The sequence below is a fragment of the Schistocerca serialis genome, chromosome 1 (assembly GCF_023864345.2).
Source record: "Schistocerca serialis cubense isolate TAMUIC-IGC-003099 chromosome 1, iqSchSeri2.2, whole genome shotgun sequence".
In the NCBI taxonomy this organism is placed as follows: Eukaryota; Metazoa; Arthropoda; class Insecta; order Orthoptera; family Acrididae; genus Schistocerca; species Schistocerca serialis.
In genome coordinates, this window is record NC_064638.1 from 579,242,256 (window position 1) to 579,260,810 (window position 18,555).

The window sequence follows — 18,555 nt, forward strand, 5'->3', positions numbered from 1 at the left end:
TAGCACGTCATCTTCGTGGTGTATCAATTTTAATGGCCAGTAGTGCAGATTCACCGAAGCACTTCACATTAACGTTGATTACTGATGAATTATGTTCCCAACAATCAAATATCAGCAAAATTTCCTGATTGTTCAATGTGTTTTATTTGCAGTGTAACGCGTGTGATACACTGGGATAAGCATATATACACTTACAGATAATAACATACTATATTAGATGAAAATGTACTTTGCGGTGCTGCGTAAAGAGTAAAGATGCGATTTTGAACACACAACAAGCGATAGGATTGTTGCTAAGCCAGCTAAAATTTAAAATGTAGATGAGTTCAACCCAGGACCTACCATGAAGCAAATTACTTGTCACAGATGCCACAGCCATTTTCCTTTCCTCATCGGCATTTGGTCTGGGCGGGCGTCACAAGACACGCCTTTATCACTGAATGCTTTACACAGTTTTTTTTTGTTTTTTTTTTTTTAATTACACAGATCAGCCAGCCGTCTGACCAAACATGCTGAGCTACCGTGCCGGCAACTGATAAACGAGACACCTCCTGCTATGGTGAGTCACTTTCCTCTACTTGCAGTCGTCAGTCATTCTGCCAAGCTAATCAACCGCTCAAAGTGCGTGATCACATAAGAAATACTCGTTATTAATTCATTGATAAGATAATCGAATGTAAATATACTCAGGTCCGTAAATTCTAAGAGTTTGGTGGACTTCGTAGTTGATGACGTAGATGACGAGATTCTTCATGAAAATTTCTCCCTTTGTAAATATCATGCACAGCGCAGCAGTCTCGCCTTATTCTCCTAAGTAAAGCTTATTTTGTTGCCTTACTCTCGAGCTACAACATTCCACAGTTTATGGGTGCGGTTATATGGAAACAGCTGGTCTGCTCTCGAACCGATCTTGTAGCAGAGTTTGTCGTCCGCACGCAGGACTCCAGGGCATGTCACCCGATGCTGCTGCTTGTAGCTGCACAATTGCACATACAGATGTCGAGCACTGTCGTCGCTTCTTTCGCTGACGTAGGATGTGGCATGAGAGGGAAGTGCCCTGTATGCATGTGCAACGGTAATAACCGAGTCCTAGTGGCAAACAGCAGCCTTCTCATTGGTAGCGGGGTGAGTGGGCCGATGTTGGTCGTTTAGGCCAGCGTTAGCTGATGTGAGTCCAAGCTGTTGCGACTTCGCCTAGCATGAGGGTAATAATGTAGGTCCATCCACGTTTCATGGGCCGACTCAAAACTCATTCTGCCAGTATCAGTACGTCTCTAAGTTTGCTAAGTAGAAGAGAGACACTGGGAAAGTGAAATAAGAGTATGTCAAAAGGCATAGTTCGATATTTCAGTCAGTAAGATCATTTCCTGGGAACGATAGCTTCAGTGCTAATTGCTGAAGGCCCACTGTCCACATTATTGTGTCTGTATAAGAGAGAGAGAGAGCGAGGGAGAGAGAGAGAAAATAATAATAGACGGGTCCTTCTCTATACAGTTTGTACTTGCTACGTGGGATCCGAGTAAAGTGTGCACATCATTTCCAAACCTATACATCAGCCTGAAATATGGGTAGCTGTAATGAAAATGGCTGCTTGGTGTGTGAAGTAACGCTGCAAGGTTACGTAAATAAAAGTAAAGGTTCATATGTGAGCTGAGGTACGTGATAGTTTCTATGTAGTTGCCTTTATACAACTAATCTTAATTTTGATAAAATTTCAATACAGTATCCTTGCAATATTCAATTATAACGGACAACATGGTTGACATTGTCAGTACCGTCAGGTCAGGGTAGTGGCATCACAAGCTGAGGTTACACTGACTTTCGATTGCTTTGCTTTGACTTTCACAGCTTTTTCTGCTTTTAGGGATTTCCGTAAATTAAAATATATATTTGTTAAGGACAATACAGCATTTCATTTTTTTTAAATAGAAATAACCGTGGCTTAAAAATATAAGTGAACTTAGTGAGATTTTGTTTCGTTTCAGGCTGTGGCTACCTATTACTGAAGAGGTCTTACAGACGAAGAAATTCACACTGAACTAGAAAATTTTTTACATGGCGTTGATACACCCTCTAATGTAGTGATGACAGGGAAGATGAAATAATGCGTGATACTCCTCGGAACAATAATGTAAAAACTCTTCAGGCGTGTTGTACTTCACAAAATATTACAGGACCTGTACTAAGTACTAATGAGGAAGAGGCAGACAATGAAGCAAATGTTCAAACTGGTATCCCTTTAGGTACTCGTATGCGCTAGTACTTCACAGAGTATGGATGAACACTCATGCTGTTCACTTTCTTTCAAATTATCATGGAAATGAAGTATGCAGTGCATCCAGAACTCACAAAGATGGGACAAAAGTTGAGGTGAGGATACTGATAGCTGTACAATATGATAATGAACACGTGGGTGGCGTAGCTAAAGCTGCCACAGTATTTGCTCTTTACGAAACATAAAATCAAAGAAGTATTGACACAGACTGGTTTATGCAGTGGTGGATATGACCCTTGTCTATTCCTATATTTCATATTGTGACGTAGAAGGGACACTTCCATTGATTTCAAACACAACTACACTTGGTCTACTCACACCTAGAAAGCAAATGGCCAGAAACCGGGAAGGCCCAAAAAGGATAAAAATTCTCCTCTATCAGCTTCAAGGAAAAGAGAGAAAGCGTTTTCCGTACCAAACGATCTACGTTTCCAGAATACAGGATCTTACTGGCCAGCATTTGTTAATTCAGGAGGCAGATGTGAACATTGCACATCTACTAAGTTGGAACGTACACCATATTCAAAGGGTTGAGAACATAAAATTTTTGTGTACGTTAATTAAAAAGAGAAGTGTTTTTATGTCTCACCAGAAGCAATAATTCTAGCTGTATGATTCTTCTGCAACTTCTCAGTATCTTTACGTACTTCGTCTGTATAATTCTATCGGGACTTAAAAGTCTCTGCATATTGTATGCATTTTAATGACTTTGTACCATTTTTAAAATAAAATAATTTGCTATTAAGTCAATAAGAGTTCACCAAGTATTTAAGCAAATATTTTGAACCCAATTTCATATTTTCTACAATTGCATTAAAGCATGACACACAAAGTTAAAGATAGTGTGTATGCCAATGTGATACTGTTGTACGGGTTTTGTAATGGAAACGTTACTGTTAATTGTGAAGAATGTGTTAGACGACTTCGTAACCCCAAAACACCAGTTTCGAGGGTCTTTACTCGTCTTTTCACTAAAATGAGCGAAACTGGTGGTGCCCAACAATCTATATCATCTGAACGTGCAGCATTCAGTTGATACAACTTACTCCACCAACAACCACACACAGAATTGTTACACGTATCAGTGTTCCACATATAAAAATATAGCGGACATTATATACGCATGGCCTCTGTCCCTATCATTTAGGATTGAGGCAACATCTTTAAGAAGGAGACGAACGTAGGTAAGTGGCATTTTATCTTTCGTTAATCTGAAATCGCTTAGTAATCCGTTAATACTGTTAACTGACAAAGCCACTTTCACTCGTATCGATACCAGGAACATACGTACTCACATTGGTGGTATGATGTGCAGCGCATTTCAGCCAAGATGGGGAAGACTAGGAATGTGCACTAAGAGGAAAGTATCGCTGCTAGGTAATACCCACGGACGAGGAGTAGGTCCTCAGTTACAGGGAATTTATTAGGACTGGATTGGATTGACGGGAAAAGGGACTCAACTATTAGGTAATCAGACCCTCCATACTACACGTGTAAAGCTGTGAATAGTCTTCAGAGAGAAAGTAGACACCAACAGGTGAAATGTGAAACCAAATTAGCCACTATGGTATCATCCAATAGCACCAGAGGCTGTGTGTGAACAAGTTTAAGGTTTCGACATGTGGAAGCCAAATTGGGGCAGCTATTAAGATGAGGGCCACCATTAGAAGGGCACCACATCGACAGTGGGGTGGATACTCACGTTGTAGGATGTGGCCATTGATCAGCCAGGTGTGGCCAATGTGAACGTGACAGAAAAAGGTAGATTCCCTGCGAGAACTGTGTTGGGAAGCTAGAGACTTGGTCGTGGTCCTATTTATTGCGCACAGTTCGTTTGGAGAACCCAGGGTGCACCAATCCTTGTTTGAAGCCACAAATAACTGAGCCACAGAGTTGGCCAAAAGTCTGTGGTACCGTATCACCAAAGTCGGTATTGTGGTAGGTAACTTGGCCAACCAGTCAGCAAGTTCGTTCCTTGGGATCCCAACATCACCTGAAATCCAGACAAAGACGACTGACCATCCATGTTGGTGGAGGTAAGAAAGAAAATTCTGGATAGTTACATCCAAAGGTGTCCAGGGTAGCATTTACTGATAGTCTGAAGACTATTTAGGAAGTCACTGCCGATTAAGAATGTTTCGCTGGTGCAAGAATGAAAATGACTGAGGGATCGAGTGATGGCCACCAATTCTGCATTGAATGTACTGCGTCTGTGCAGTGGGGAGTGTAGTTTACTGCACCTTGCATGTATGTAGGCAAAACTGGTTTCCCATAGAGCCGTCAATGCATACCACTTCCACAGTCGGAAATGCTGCAAGGACGACCAGGAATAGGTGGTGAAAAACAATGGCATCAGAAGAACCTCTCGGTCTAAAGTACAATTTGAGACAGATCTAAGGATGTGGTACACACTGTGGAGGCTTACGTGATTGTTCCGTGACAAGAGGCGACAGTGAAGGAAGTTGCTGTTCAGAGAAGAGACACTATCTACAAACTGCGATTTGACTCCAGTCCTGAGCTGCTTTTGTGGAAGGTGGATCTCCCTAACAGGAAAAAGGACATGGTAGTTCAGACGCTCAGGGGAGCAGCAAGTGTGTGTAGCGTAGAAGAGCAGCGGTTGTTGGCCCATGAGCTGTAGTGTAGAACCCCAGCCTCTGTGAATAGGCTGTTCACAGTGCTGGTTTGGGATGCAGCTGTTGCAAGCCAGACATCACAGTCGTGTGTTGGCTCCCGTAATGCTGAAAGCGATGCTGAGTCAAATGCCAGACTCCCATATTCAAGACGGGACAGAATCAGAGCTTTGTAAAGTGGCAAAAGTATAGAGCGATTTGTACAGCAGCTAATGTTACTGAGTCAGCGAAGAGTATTAAGGAATGACCAATGTGTTCACTTAAATTGGCGAAGATGGGAAAGTAACGTCAACCAGCACCAAAGACCACTCACGGAAAGCGATCAAACACCACAGTGAGCAGCTAGTCGTCAATGCAGAGTTCTGTTTGTGATGGACAGTACGACAGCAACAGAAGTGCATGATGATTATCTTGGCAACTGAAAACTCGACGCGATGGATGAGAGTCCAGGATTATGCCTTTTATATGGCATTCAGCAACATCCACAGTTGGGGAGCAATAGTAAATGGAAAAATAGTCAACACACGGGGCACGTGACACCTTAGACCCCACAGTTGCAGCTAGACCATTGACAGCCACTAGAAAAAGAAGAAAACTCAATACAGAGCCCTGATGAACCCCATTCTCTTGTATATGAGGGAGGGCGCTACTGCAGGAAGCACCAGCTCGTACCTGCAAAGTATGCTGTGACAAGAAGAAAACCAGGAGCAGACCCTAAGACTTCACTCTCAGAGGTCTCAGAGGATAACGTGGATGTGATGATGGCATGTGGTGGCATACGTCTTCTGCAAGTCGAAGACAGCAATAAGATGTTGACACTGGGAAAAAGCTGACCAGATACCAGACTCCAGGCGGACGATATTGTCAACAGTAGAATAGCATTGGAATAAACCACCCTGAGACAGAGCAAAAAGACACTAAGACTCAAGTTACCAACACAGCTGCCAGCTCACCATACGTTCCAGCAACTTGGAGAGAACATTAGTGAAACTAAGTGGGTGGTAACTGTCAATCTCAAGAGAGTGTTTACCTAGTTTCAGTACCAGTATGATCGCACTATCTCGCCACTGAGATGGGAACTTACCCTCGCTCCAGATATGGTTGAAAATGGCAAGGACATGGCATTGAAAATCCACTCATACTTGTTTGAGCATTTGGCTGTAGATGCGGCCTGACCCTGGGGCCATGTCAGGGCAAATAGCTATGGTATGGAAGCATTCCCACTCGCAAATGGACCATTATATGGCTCTATGTGATGTTCTGTTTGATACGACAATAGTTCTCAAATGCAGAGCATAATGTAGAGCCAAATGCTTGGTGACAGCATCGTTTTCAGTTTAGATGTCTTTCAGGTAGACATCGGGTCACCTGTGATGCACTGTTGTCATAGAGGTGTAGTATTTTTGTCCAAACTTGCGAAGGAGGGATATGCTGTTCAATGATAGTAGCATACTGTTCAAAACATTCTTCTTTCTCTCGTTTTACGAGGTGGCAGCACTGGGCGCTGCGCTGTTTAAGGGCAATGAGATGCTTCATCCATGGACGCCACTAATGGCATTGAAGAGCCTGTCTGCAACCAGTAATGGCCACGGTGTTTTCTTAGCTCCACCACGGTACTGTCTTATAATGGGGAGAGATTATGAGGAATAGGGATTGCTAAGTCTCGTGCAGACAGAATATCTGTGGTTGTGCTCTGGAGAGCAGCATTGGAACCTCCATGTGACAGGGTGTGAAGGGCAATGGCAGAGGCAAAGACATCCGAGTCAGCACTGTTAAGTGTCTATACGGGTGGACACCCAGGTTAAGTGATTATGAGGAAGAGACAGGACGATCAGAAAATGCTCACTGTCAAACAGGTTATCATGGGCTGTCCAATGGACGGAGGGAGAAGACCAGAGCTGCAAACTGAAAGATCAATGGCTGGAGAATATCCATGCGTCATACTGTAGTGTGTGGAACCACCCGTATTCAAGGCACAAATATTCAGCTCCATGAGCTAAGTTTCGATAGCTTTACTGCGGCCAGAAGTTGTAGCTACACGCCACAAAGGGTAATGGGCACTTAAATAACCTAAAATGAGAAGGGGTTGGTGGAGCTGAAAAATCAGTGGAGACAATGTTTTCTGAAACACTTCACCATTGGGGGAAATATACATTTTACAGATGGTAAAATCCAGAGATGTCGCCACATGAACAGTCACAGTCTCCAAAGTTGTACCAAGTGACTTATGTTCACTGTAGTCAGAGTCCAGAATGTACATGCAATGTCTGCCTGATTCTCTGTCAAAGTCAGCTTGATTCTTAAAATCGCCCCAGTAGCCAAGGAGGGTAGTGATGCATAATTGTTGGGAACCAAATTTTCTGAGAGGAAATGTAAGAAGCAAGGGGGAACGATTTAGAAACGTCATAGCTCAGCCAAGTGGTGGAGACAACCAGTTTTGTTGCACTGGAGGATCATGCTATCGGTATCCTGTGGTGATGTGAGGGGACCAAGGAAGCAAGTCATGCCCCTGGGCAGCCTGCTGTCACCAGTTGCGAGGATATGGCAACAACAAATGTTGGATTCGAAGCAGGTTGTGTGGGACGATACACTAGTGCCACCAGGGTCTCCACCTCAGGTACTGAGTAGGAGCATGAGGGGGCTGGAGGCATGGAGAGGTCTTCTTTTTACAGCTATTCTCCTTGGATTACTTCGATATTTGCCAGGGCTAGTATGCCTTAGTTTCAGGGACAGAGAAGGAATAAGAAGTCCTATGACCAGTAATCTGTGGCTCGTTTATCTGCTGGCCGATATTCAATTGCAGATAAGAAGAGTCCTGTGGTGGAATGATCTGATGGACCCCTTCCTGGTGAGTGACGCTGGAGGAAGGTGTTGCTTCTCTGGCTGTGGGTTGGTGATCTATGTTCCTGGTGGGGGGTCAACGCTCACAAACTGGGTTTGGGACAAAAAGTAGGAAGAGGGCCCCGACCACCAGTGAAGTGGGTGGTATTGAGCGACCCCAATGACTTCCATAAAAGTCCTGAAGGGTGAGGACACTGTCACCAGATAAGTTGACATCGTCGTAGCTGTAACAAACGTCGTCGTCATACATACTGGATGCAAACAATCGTATTTCTTGTTGGCCTCCTAGTACACGAGTCGGTCGAGAATCTTGTATTCTTGAATTTTCTTTTCTCTTTGGAAGACGGAGCAGTCTGATGAGCAGAGGGAATGGTGCTCGCCACAGCTGACACAGTGAGGGGGGGGGGGGGGAGGAGGGGGGGGGGGAGGGTCACAAGGAGCGTTTGTGTGTAACTGACTTTCAAAATCCCTACAGACTGCGCTGCTGCTACAAAGTGAAGACATGTGCCTAAATCTCATGCATTTGAAGCACTGCGTGGGAGGGGAAACACAGGGTTTCACATTGCGTCGATACACCATCACTTTGAACTTTTCACGCAACAGGTCGCCTTCAAAAGCCAAGATAAAGGCCTCAGTATAACCTTATTATCCTTTGGTCTCCTCTGGACATGACAGACACACCCATCACTTCAAATTGGCGTGTAACTCGTCGTCCGTCTGTAAATGGACGTCGCTGTGGAAGACAATACCCTGTACCATACTGAGACTAATAATTTGAGGAACGTTACCCAGCTTATTACAGGTGAGCAACCACAAATGAGCATGAAATGTCATTTTAATCAGAACTGAACAACTTTTCATTTTCGAAATTGCTGCTACTTCCCCAAACCTGTGCTCAACGTGATCAACACAAAGGAATCCCTGTCGGTTCTAGAGCAAACTAAGTATTGTTGGGAATATGTCTCATCTTACCTCTTACCCTACATTCCTACTAAGGCATAGGCAGAGAAGGGAACATTTTGAGGGCAATGGGGTAATATCTCTCTGCATTGCAGCATCCTTTCCTAAACAAGATACTTTTGGGGCTGTGCGGCCACCAGTGAAAAAGGTTTGTGCACTTCATAGGCTAGTCATTTGCTGTTGTGCCACTTACTCTGTACAGGAGCTTTCCCAATGGGCACCATGAAGCCACAGCAGTGACTGGGTAACCACAGCCTAGAGACGCCATGCCACAGACACGATGGGCACATGCTGCCTGAAATACACAGGGAATTTACCACACAGGCACCAATGGTATGGTTCCTGTGTGGTCAGGAGGCTGCCACCTGCAGGTACTTGACTGCTCCCCACAACAGGATGGCTATCGTTTTGGATTTTGGATGTATCACTTTTGCCAGAAAGGAAGGGTGAAAAGGTAGAAAGTTACGAAAGGTGAAAAGTACACATTCCCTACATGATGTGCACTTCTGTAAACTATGGAGGAGGAATGGTAGGGCACACTAAACAATGGGGACCATTTAGTGAGGGATGAAAATTTATATGAAGCGCTGGAAGAGAAAAAAAAACTTGAGTCGAAAACCACAAACCAAGCCCTAGCATGGGTCGGCATTAAGGAGACCAGCCAATGAAAAGAAAAAGTGGAAAAAGATTATTAGAAGGATGGATTTGCAGTACAAAACGGGAAGTAGCGCTGCAGTGGCAGAGGCCCCATGTTGATCAAGCATGTACTCGCAAAAGAGATGAGAACCCCTGGGGGAGGAAAACTTAGGGGCGACGTACCAAGATACCAGCATTATCAAACCAAATATAGGGTAATTCAAAGACTTAGCTCTTTGTGTAAGACTTTTTCAAAACAGGACCATGCAGTGATGGTGGGTGAAGTGGGAAATAGTTTAAAAAGGGACTTTCCATATTACATAGTAGGTGGCCTGGGCTAGATGTCTTCTGTGACTTGTGACACCAATGTACACTTTATTGACCTGCTCCAGTGTCATGATTGCCCACCCTCTAATGGAGCTGTATGTGGATCAATGTGGCGTTACAGACGGCAGCTGACCTTACAAATGTTGCTCTGGTGAGTATCTTGACTATCAACAGATGGTATTTCACTTGGCATGGCCTAGACCCAAACAGGAATTTGAAGGACATATTGGTACAGCTGATTCATGAAAGTATATGGGCTGGATGTCAGGTCTTCCATGATCAAATATTGATTGCCTTGGATAGAAGAAGTTGGTCTTCTTTAGGATAAATCCAGACAACAATTTCCCCTGCTTAAAAAATATCTTCACTAGTTTAAAAAAGTCTGAAACACTCACTCACAAGATAGATTCTAACACACCAAATGACACATGTCATAAAGGAGAATGAACCTTTAGGAAAAGTAACATGGGACATTACACAGCATTACAAAACCTTAATCAAAACATGCCATTAATGAAAAATAAAAAAATAAAACAATTCGAAGCTGAGCTCCAATCTTTGAACGGCAAAGTAGGTTGTGTCACAGAGCACCGGTGCAGAAACACAAAAATCAACATGTATCATTGTATTAAAGGACAAACTCTCATTTTCGGATTACTTCAAAGTCTGGGGAATCATGCATTTATATCAGAAAAGCAACACTGTTTATGATCTTAGTACAGTTTGCAATACTAGCTAATGAAGTAATAGCGCTTGATATCACCAAAAAATTTATAATTTTATTTATGCATCGATCCCCCAGTGACAGTTGGATAATTTTTCCAAAAAATTAGCAAAACTTCTAAATAACATCTCAAGTACAGAAGTCATAAACTTTGTGTGGAGATATAAATGTAAACAGAAATATGATAAATGAAAGTAACATGACCCTTACTCTTCAGAGTCTTGGTACATTCCTATTGGCCAATAATGCAAAAAAGGCTACTACAGTGATTGCATTATTCATTGAACATGTGCAAACAAATATGGGCAGGGAAAAGTATTGTACAGCTGTACAAGATCTTGGACTGTCATACCATCTGTCTAACAATAACAGTATAATCTGGTACGAAAAAGTTCCCCATACTGGAAGTCTACAAAACACATTTACTAAAAATCAAGATACAAAATTTTTCGAAGGAAATAGCAAGACGAATCTGGTATGAAGTGCATAGAGATACCAATGTAAAAGTAAAATTCCCTACATTCTCAACATTATTTACACTGAATTTTTAAATGGCATTTCTGAAAGTCTCGACAACAGTCTGTCTCACAAAAACAAATAGATTACAACAGGTATAAAGAAATCTTCCCAAACTGTAATTCAGTAAACACCCCAGTGTTATGAGAAAGTTACAGTTTGCCAGAATTCTTTAATTACTGTCAAAGGTAAAATCATATTTATAAGCCAGTGCTGACTGCTTCAAAAAAGTCATTTAATAACAAAATAATATGCAGTGCACAGAATAAAAACAAAGCAGTCTGGGATTTCAGGAGAAAGCAAACAGGGACAGGGAAACAATAGCAAAGTAACATACTGATAAGGGAAGGGAATAACTTTATAAATGATTCACACCCCATAGCAAACCATGTGAAAGTGTATTTTTTAAGAATTGCAGAGAAGTTGCAACAAAAATTACTAAAAACAAATGTAATACCTTTAAACAATTATGCACTAAGGACAATGATGTTACTACCAACTACAGAGCATAAAGTCAGTAAAACTGCACAATAATTAAAAAACAACATGTAGTAGGCTTAGAAGAAATACCAATGTGTCCAGAAATAATGTATAGAGAGTATATGAGCTCCCTTAATAATTGCTTCTTTCGCACCAAGGAAATTTTCACAGTAACCATTAAAACCTCAATAGTTGTACCTTTGCTGAAGAAAGATAACATAAAAGAAGTAGGAAATTACTGGCCTATTTTCTTGCTTTCGTCATTGTCAAAAACTACAGATTAATTATGAAAGATTACTGAATTACTTGAGGAAACAAACTTTTAAGTGAGTTGCAGTTTGATTTCCAAAGTGGTAAATGTACAGAATCACTCAAAGTAGAATTCACAGAAATGGTACTTAATGGTCTTGACAAAAACTAGTGTGTCACAGGCGTATTTTTAGGTCTGTCTAAGGCTTCAGATATTGTTGACCATAAGATTCTATTAAATACGTTAGAAGCAATAGCAATAAGAGGGGTAGCAAATGACTGGTTCACCTAGCAGGTAGTGTACAAAAGGCAGAGATAACACACAGCTCAAATAAGTCTACACTTATCAGAACCAAAACAAAACAATATAGCAGTTCCTCAGGGTAGCTTATTTGGACCAATACTGTACTTATTATAAATCAAGACTTTCCAATAGAGTTAGTCAAGGGGAAAAATTCTTTCATGATGACAGCTATATTATAGTCACTTAGAAAACAAGAGCCCTCCATGCCAAAGAAGCAAATGAGATCATTAAGAATTTTTACAGTTGGTAAATAAGCAACAAAATGACACTGAATATTAACAAAATAAAAGCAATGAATTCCACTCGGAAGAGGTACAATGACATTGCTAAATTAAGTGTAGATACCACCTCTGTAGACTGTGTAACAAATGCAAAATTTCTGGGCGTGAATATCGTTTCTCGGTTGAAGTGGTGCGAATAGACAAAGATGCATACAAACAGAATGCCACCAACATATTATGGCGTAAGATGAAATGGCAGATACGATACTGCCTCATGAATTTGACGGAGCACTGACAACCATAAGTAGAAATAAGACCCTAGGAGTAGACAACATTCTGTTAGAGCTGCTGATAGGCTTTGGAAAGCCTGCCATGACGAAACTCTTCCATCTGGTTGGCAAGATGTATGAGATAGGCGAAATACCCTCATACTGCGAGAGGAATATAATAATTCCAATTCCAAAGAAAGCAGGCAATGACAGATGTGAAAATTACTGAACTATCAGTTTTACAGACGAAGGGAAAAACTGGTAGAAGCCGACCTCGGGGAAGGTCAGTTTAGATTCCATATAAATGTAGGCACACGCGAGGCAATACTGACCTTATAACTTCTCATAGAAGATAGGTTAAGGAAAGATAAATCTACGTTTCTAGCACTTGCAGACATAGAGAAAGCTTTTGACAGTGTTGACTGAAACACATCTTTCAAATTCTAAAGGCGGTAGGGGTGAAATACAGGAGCTAAAGGCTATTTACAGTTTGTACAGAAACTAGATGACAGTCGATCACGTCCGAAAGGGAAGCAGTGGTTGAGAAAGGAGTGAGACAGGGTTGTTGTCTATCCCCAATGTTGTTCAATCTGTATACTGAGCCTTAGTAAAGGAAGCAACAGAAAAGTTTGGAGTAGGAATTAAAGTCCAGGGAGAAGAAATAAAAACTTTGAGGTTTGCTGATGACATTGTAATTCTGTCAGACACAGCAAAGGACTTGTAAGAGCAGGTGAGCAGAATTGACAGTGTCTTGAAAGGAGGATATAAGATGAACATCAACAAAAGCAAAACTATAATAATGGAATGTAGTCAAATCAAATCAGGGGATGATGAGGGAATTAGATTACGAGATAAGATACTTAAAGTAGTAGATGAATTTTGCTGTTTGGGAAGCAAAATGACTGATGATGGTCGAAGTAGGGAGGATATAAAATGTAGACTGGCAACAGCAAGGAAAGCATTTCTGAAGAAGAGAAATATGTTAACATCGAGTATAGATTTAAGTGTCAGGAAGTCCTTTCTAAAAGTATTTGTATAGAGTGTAGCAATGTTTGGATGTGAAACATGGACGACAAACAATTTAGATAAAAAGAGAATAGAAGCTTTTGAGATGTGATGCTACAGAAGAATGCTGAAGACTAGATGAGTTGATCATGCAACTAATGAGGAGGTACGGAACAGAACTGGGGAGAAGAGGGATTTGTGGCACAACTTAGGCAGAAGAAGGGATCAGTTGGTAGGACATATTCTCAGGGATCAAGGGATCGCCAGTTTAGTGTTTGAGGGAAGTGCGGAGGGTAAAAATCATAGTGGGAGACCAAGGGATGAGTACACTAAGCAGATTCAGAAGAATGTAGGTCGCAGTAGTTACTCGGAGATGAAGATGCTTGCACAGGATAGAGTAGCATAGAGAGCTGCATCAACCCAGACTGAAGATCACAACAACAGAGTCCTGTCATCAGTGTGTAGCAGCCAATGTCTGTTAGTTACATACTATTCATATGTACACTCAGCTATTAGCTATGACATTCTTTTGGGGAAAAATGCACAAAACATGAACATAAATTTCAATCTGTGGAAAAGATTCATAAGAATAATAAGCAACAACAGTAGCTGACCTTATTGTAAAGATCTTTCCAAATCATTGGGAATTTTAAATGTGAACACATTTACCAATGAGTTGCACATATCAAAAATAACATTGAAAATTGCTGTGTAAACAGCTCTGTCGATGACCGTGGAACAAGAACTAGACTGAACTTACATTTACTAAGAAAGAATTAACATAAAACTCAAAACAGAGTTTTCCGCTAAGGAATAAAACTGTACTATAAATTGCCAAAGGGTAATAAATACATTGATAAAACAAGCTTATTTAAAAAGGCAATTAGAAAGAACATATGAAGTAATATATTCTAACACTGGCTTCCTTAGATCAAACAGAGGTGAGGTGTGGTAAAAATACAACAAAAATAAATAATAATAACGTCAATAAAACATCTGTCATTCACACCACAATTTTTCCTTCTTTTTATTTTCCCGTTAAAACGAGCTCCCAAAGCTTTGCAATTGATAATACCAAGACCTAATATCTTTCTATGCCCAACATCTCAGGCATTATAGAGGAATGCTGTCTCAGTTTCTCAGGCTATCAAATAGGTAGTTGTGGTACAGAAAATGGTCCTGAAGTGAGCTAAATAGGTATGTAGTGCGTGTAGTGTTATGAAACAATGTGTTTATAATGTCAGTAGTGTTTGCAATGACGGATTGAGAAATGAATGGCCACTGCAGAATTAGCCTTTCACATTAATGAATAATTTATGTGTAAAACGGTTCTGTATATAGGGTACTGTTATATAGATTTTCTAGAGAAAGAGCTTTCAGCATTGTAGGAAGAGGTTTCTTTGGCTACAAAGATGGGTATGTTTTTCCAGCGCCTGCACATTCTACACGCCAGGAAAACTATAATGTAAACCTAACATTCCGTGGAAGAGACTCGGCAGAAATGGTCACGTTTCGTGGCTACCAAGCTGCCCAGACCTTACAACTTTCGATTTCTGCGTGTGAGTTTGGTTGAAACGCGAAGCCTACAAACACAGGAGGCAGATTCATCGTTCGTTTTAGTAACAGTGGTACCTTTATAAAAGAAAGCGAAGACGACCTTGGAAGACCTACACATGGTGGTGTCAAGAGAATTTGTAAGCACACTGAATTCGGAAGTGAAATTTATGAATCGGCTTTGAATTTAATCGTTTTTCCTTGTTCATTATCTTCCGTGAGTACTTGTTTGGGTTACATTTTAACGGTTGTATCTCTGTAACCAACAAAAATCGGCCACATGTTTTGGGGAACTTTTATTTCGTAATAGTGCATATTACCACATCCTAAGATACATGCTGCTGCCCCTGAAACACCCTTTATATACAGTTCCTGACAAAAGAGGTGAAGCACCTACAAGGGAAGGAAGAAAAGAAGTTCAAGGGTTGAGTGAATAAGTAATGTAGTTCCTGTGGCTACAAAACGGAGTGAAATTTACAGTGAATTTGGCGGCATGAGCCCATTTATATGTGGCTCCCTCTCTGGCCTGGACACATGCACTGATTCCGTTGTGAAGAATGTGATAAAACCGTTGTATCCTCTCGTAAGACAATGTGGCCTACAACTGTTGTAACTGGCCCTTGATACCGTGCATACTGACACCGGAACAGAGTTGACTGCTAAGCTGGCTACAGACGTATTCTATTGGGAACAGATTTGACAAACTCGCTAGCCATGTTAACACCAGAACATCATGCAAACAGTTCATAGAGACACGTGGTATGTGTGAACGAGCACTGTCCTGTTGAAAACTGGCACCACAGTACTGTCACTTGAGGATACAGAATGTGTATGACACACCATTGCCCTGTCAGGATTCCCTAAATCACTACCAGCTGTAAACTGAACTCACACCTGATGGCTCATCACATTACGATGGCAACAGTAACAACATAGTTCGTCTAAAAAACAATGAAAAATGGGACCTCTTTCCAGGCTGCCACTACATTCACCATGATGGTCTTCCAGAATTGGATGGAACAACGATTCATCGTCCAACGTGTTACTGACTTGCTCAGTTTGCGAGGCTCTTTCTCTAGCATAAATCATCTGATTTTTCTGAAATTGTAATCTTCTTTTTGTCTGTACATATGCATCACAGTTACCGATTTTCGTCCTCAATCGATTAATTCCTCCGTTGTGCGTCATTTTTTTTTTGTCTTAAATTGTAGTTAGATACCCGCTGATGATGCGTAAGTACACCAAATCAGGCACATCGATAAACGACAGTGTCTTCTGGGCGTTTTAGTTTTTTTTTTTTGGTGAGCAGTGTAAATTACTGTGGAGTGACTCTGCAGTATTCCGTCAGTACCCCCTAGTTAGTCCCTGTCTCTCTGGCAGCGGCAGCGCTCTCTCCTACCAGTGCGGCGTCCACGGCAGCGGCGCCCTGCTGCTCCTCCCCCTTCTGGTTTTCCTGCTGCAGCAGCAGTTCCGCTCTACGTATCTGGCACACGGCGGTGGCCACGTCGCTGCCGGCCAGGTCTCGACCCATGGACTGCAGCAGGGCGCAGCGGTCGTCTATGTCCGGCAGCCACTCGGACACGTGCACCACTATCTGTGCTAGCACCGCCGGGCTCGCTCTGTAACCACCGCCATCTGTCATCTTCATGTCTAAATCACAGTGACACTCAAAAGTTTTTGCAAAAGTGTTTTTGTATGATAACGCTTGCAGCAAGTAAGCAAACTGGTCAAGCCGAGAACACAAGAGTACAGAGTGTAAAGTATTTGTTCCGTGTCTAAGTCAACTCAGGATACTACATATGTGCAGAGAGAAATATAATAACTGCAGATGAAAAGTGTTAACATAACATTTATAAGTCACCTTTTCTCAATATTTGAGTCGTTAACATCTCCTTTAGATCATGGCACAAACGTCAAAATAACAGATACCAAACATAAATGACCCCAGTTTAGAAAGTCGATTGAAATAGTTCCACAGAGAAAAAGTGTATAGACCTTATACAATAACTGCAGGGTGATTCAGGTGCCCCTGCGTATGGGTTTTATGCAACCTGCGACACCTTCAAAAACCCACCTTTGAGAGTTCCACACTCTCTCACTTGCTATGTGAAATTATTAGAAAAAAACAGAAAAAATAGCAGGATATATTTTGTAGGAAATTTAACGCAGATTGATTTTGTACTGCGATATGTTTTTTTCTGGAGACCATGGTTTTCGTGTTATACATCAAAAACGTGTTTGAAGGTCACTTTTGTGTGGTTTCCTTGAATAACTCGAAAACTGTGGCCTCCAGCGAGAATGTATTCCAGAACAAAATTTAACTGCATTGCATTTCCTACAAAAGGACCGGTTTATTTTCTCTGTAAGACTAATAGTTCGCGCGTAGTGAGAGAGGTGATATGAAAATCTCATGCTCTGTTTTTGAAGTCGTTGTGGACTGCATAAAACCCAGCAGCTAAACATCCTGTACACTATACTGCATAAAGTGTCAAAGAACGTTTTCCTCTTCCCGTAGCACTGTTGGAGCGAAGCGTTCCACTGATTGGAAAAATGTGTAGACCATTCCCTTTATCAACAAGAGTAGTTGAACAGATGCATAAAACAATAGGCTTACATCGCACCCTAGACGGTCAATACCGCGGTTCGATCGCGTCCGCATTGGTTCTTTATGCCAGGAAGGGCTCTCAACAAGATAAGTGTCCAGGCGTCTCATATTGAACCAAAGCGATGTTGTTCAGACATGGAGGAGATACAGAGAGACAGGAACTGTCGATGAAAGGCACTGCTCAGGCCGCCCAAGGGCTACTACTGAAGCGGATGACCGCTACCTACGAATTATGGCTCGGAGGAATCCTGACAGCAACGCCACCATGTTGAATAATACTTTTCATGAAGCCACGACTCAAACTGTGCGCAACTTCACTCGCGACGTCCATGGCGAGGTCCATCTTTGCAACGACGACACCATGCAGCGCGATACAGATGGGCCCAAAAACGTGCCGAATGGACCGCTCAGGATTGGCATCACGTTCTCTTCACCGATGAGTGTCGCATATGCCTTCAACCAGGCAATCGTCGGAGATGTGTTTGGAGGCAACTCAGTCAGGCTGAACGCCTTAGACACACTGTCCAGCGAATGTAGCATGGTTGAAGTTCCCTGCTGTTTTGAGGTGGCATTTTGTCTGAGCCGACGTACGCCGCTGGTGGTAACGGAAGGCGCAGTAACGGGTGTACGATGCGTGAGTGCAATCCTGTGATCGATAGTGCAACCATATTGTCAGCATATTGGGGAAGCATTCGTCTTTGTGAACGACAAATCGCGCCCCCATCGTGCACATCTTGTAAACGACTTCTTTAAGGATAACGACATCGCTCAACTGGAATGGGCAGCATGTTCTCCAGACATGAATGCTATCGAAAGTGCCTGGGACCGATTGAAAAGGGCTGTTTATGGAAGAGGTGATCCACCAACCACTCTGAGGGATCTACGCCGAATCGCCCTTGAGGAGTGGGACAATCTGGACCAAAAGCGCCTTGATGAACTTGTGGACAGTATGCCACGAC

The 18,555-nt window shown here is 42.1% G+C and overlaps 1 protein-coding gene across 1 annotated transcript in view; it reads right to left on the minus strand.

Moving 5' to 3' along the window:
• Positions 1 to 16,639, minus strand: part of LOC126416757 (uncharacterized) — a 79,207-nt gene extending 62,568 nt beyond the window's left edge. Inside the window, exon 1 of the mRNA XM_050084636.1 lies at positions 16,391 to 16,639. Within this exon, the coding sequence (XP_049940593.1) occupies positions 16,391 to 16,639 (249 nt within the window). The remainder of the gene's footprint in view (positions 1 to 16,390) is intronic.
• Between the last annotated feature and the right edge of the window lie 1,916 nt (positions 16,640 to 18,555).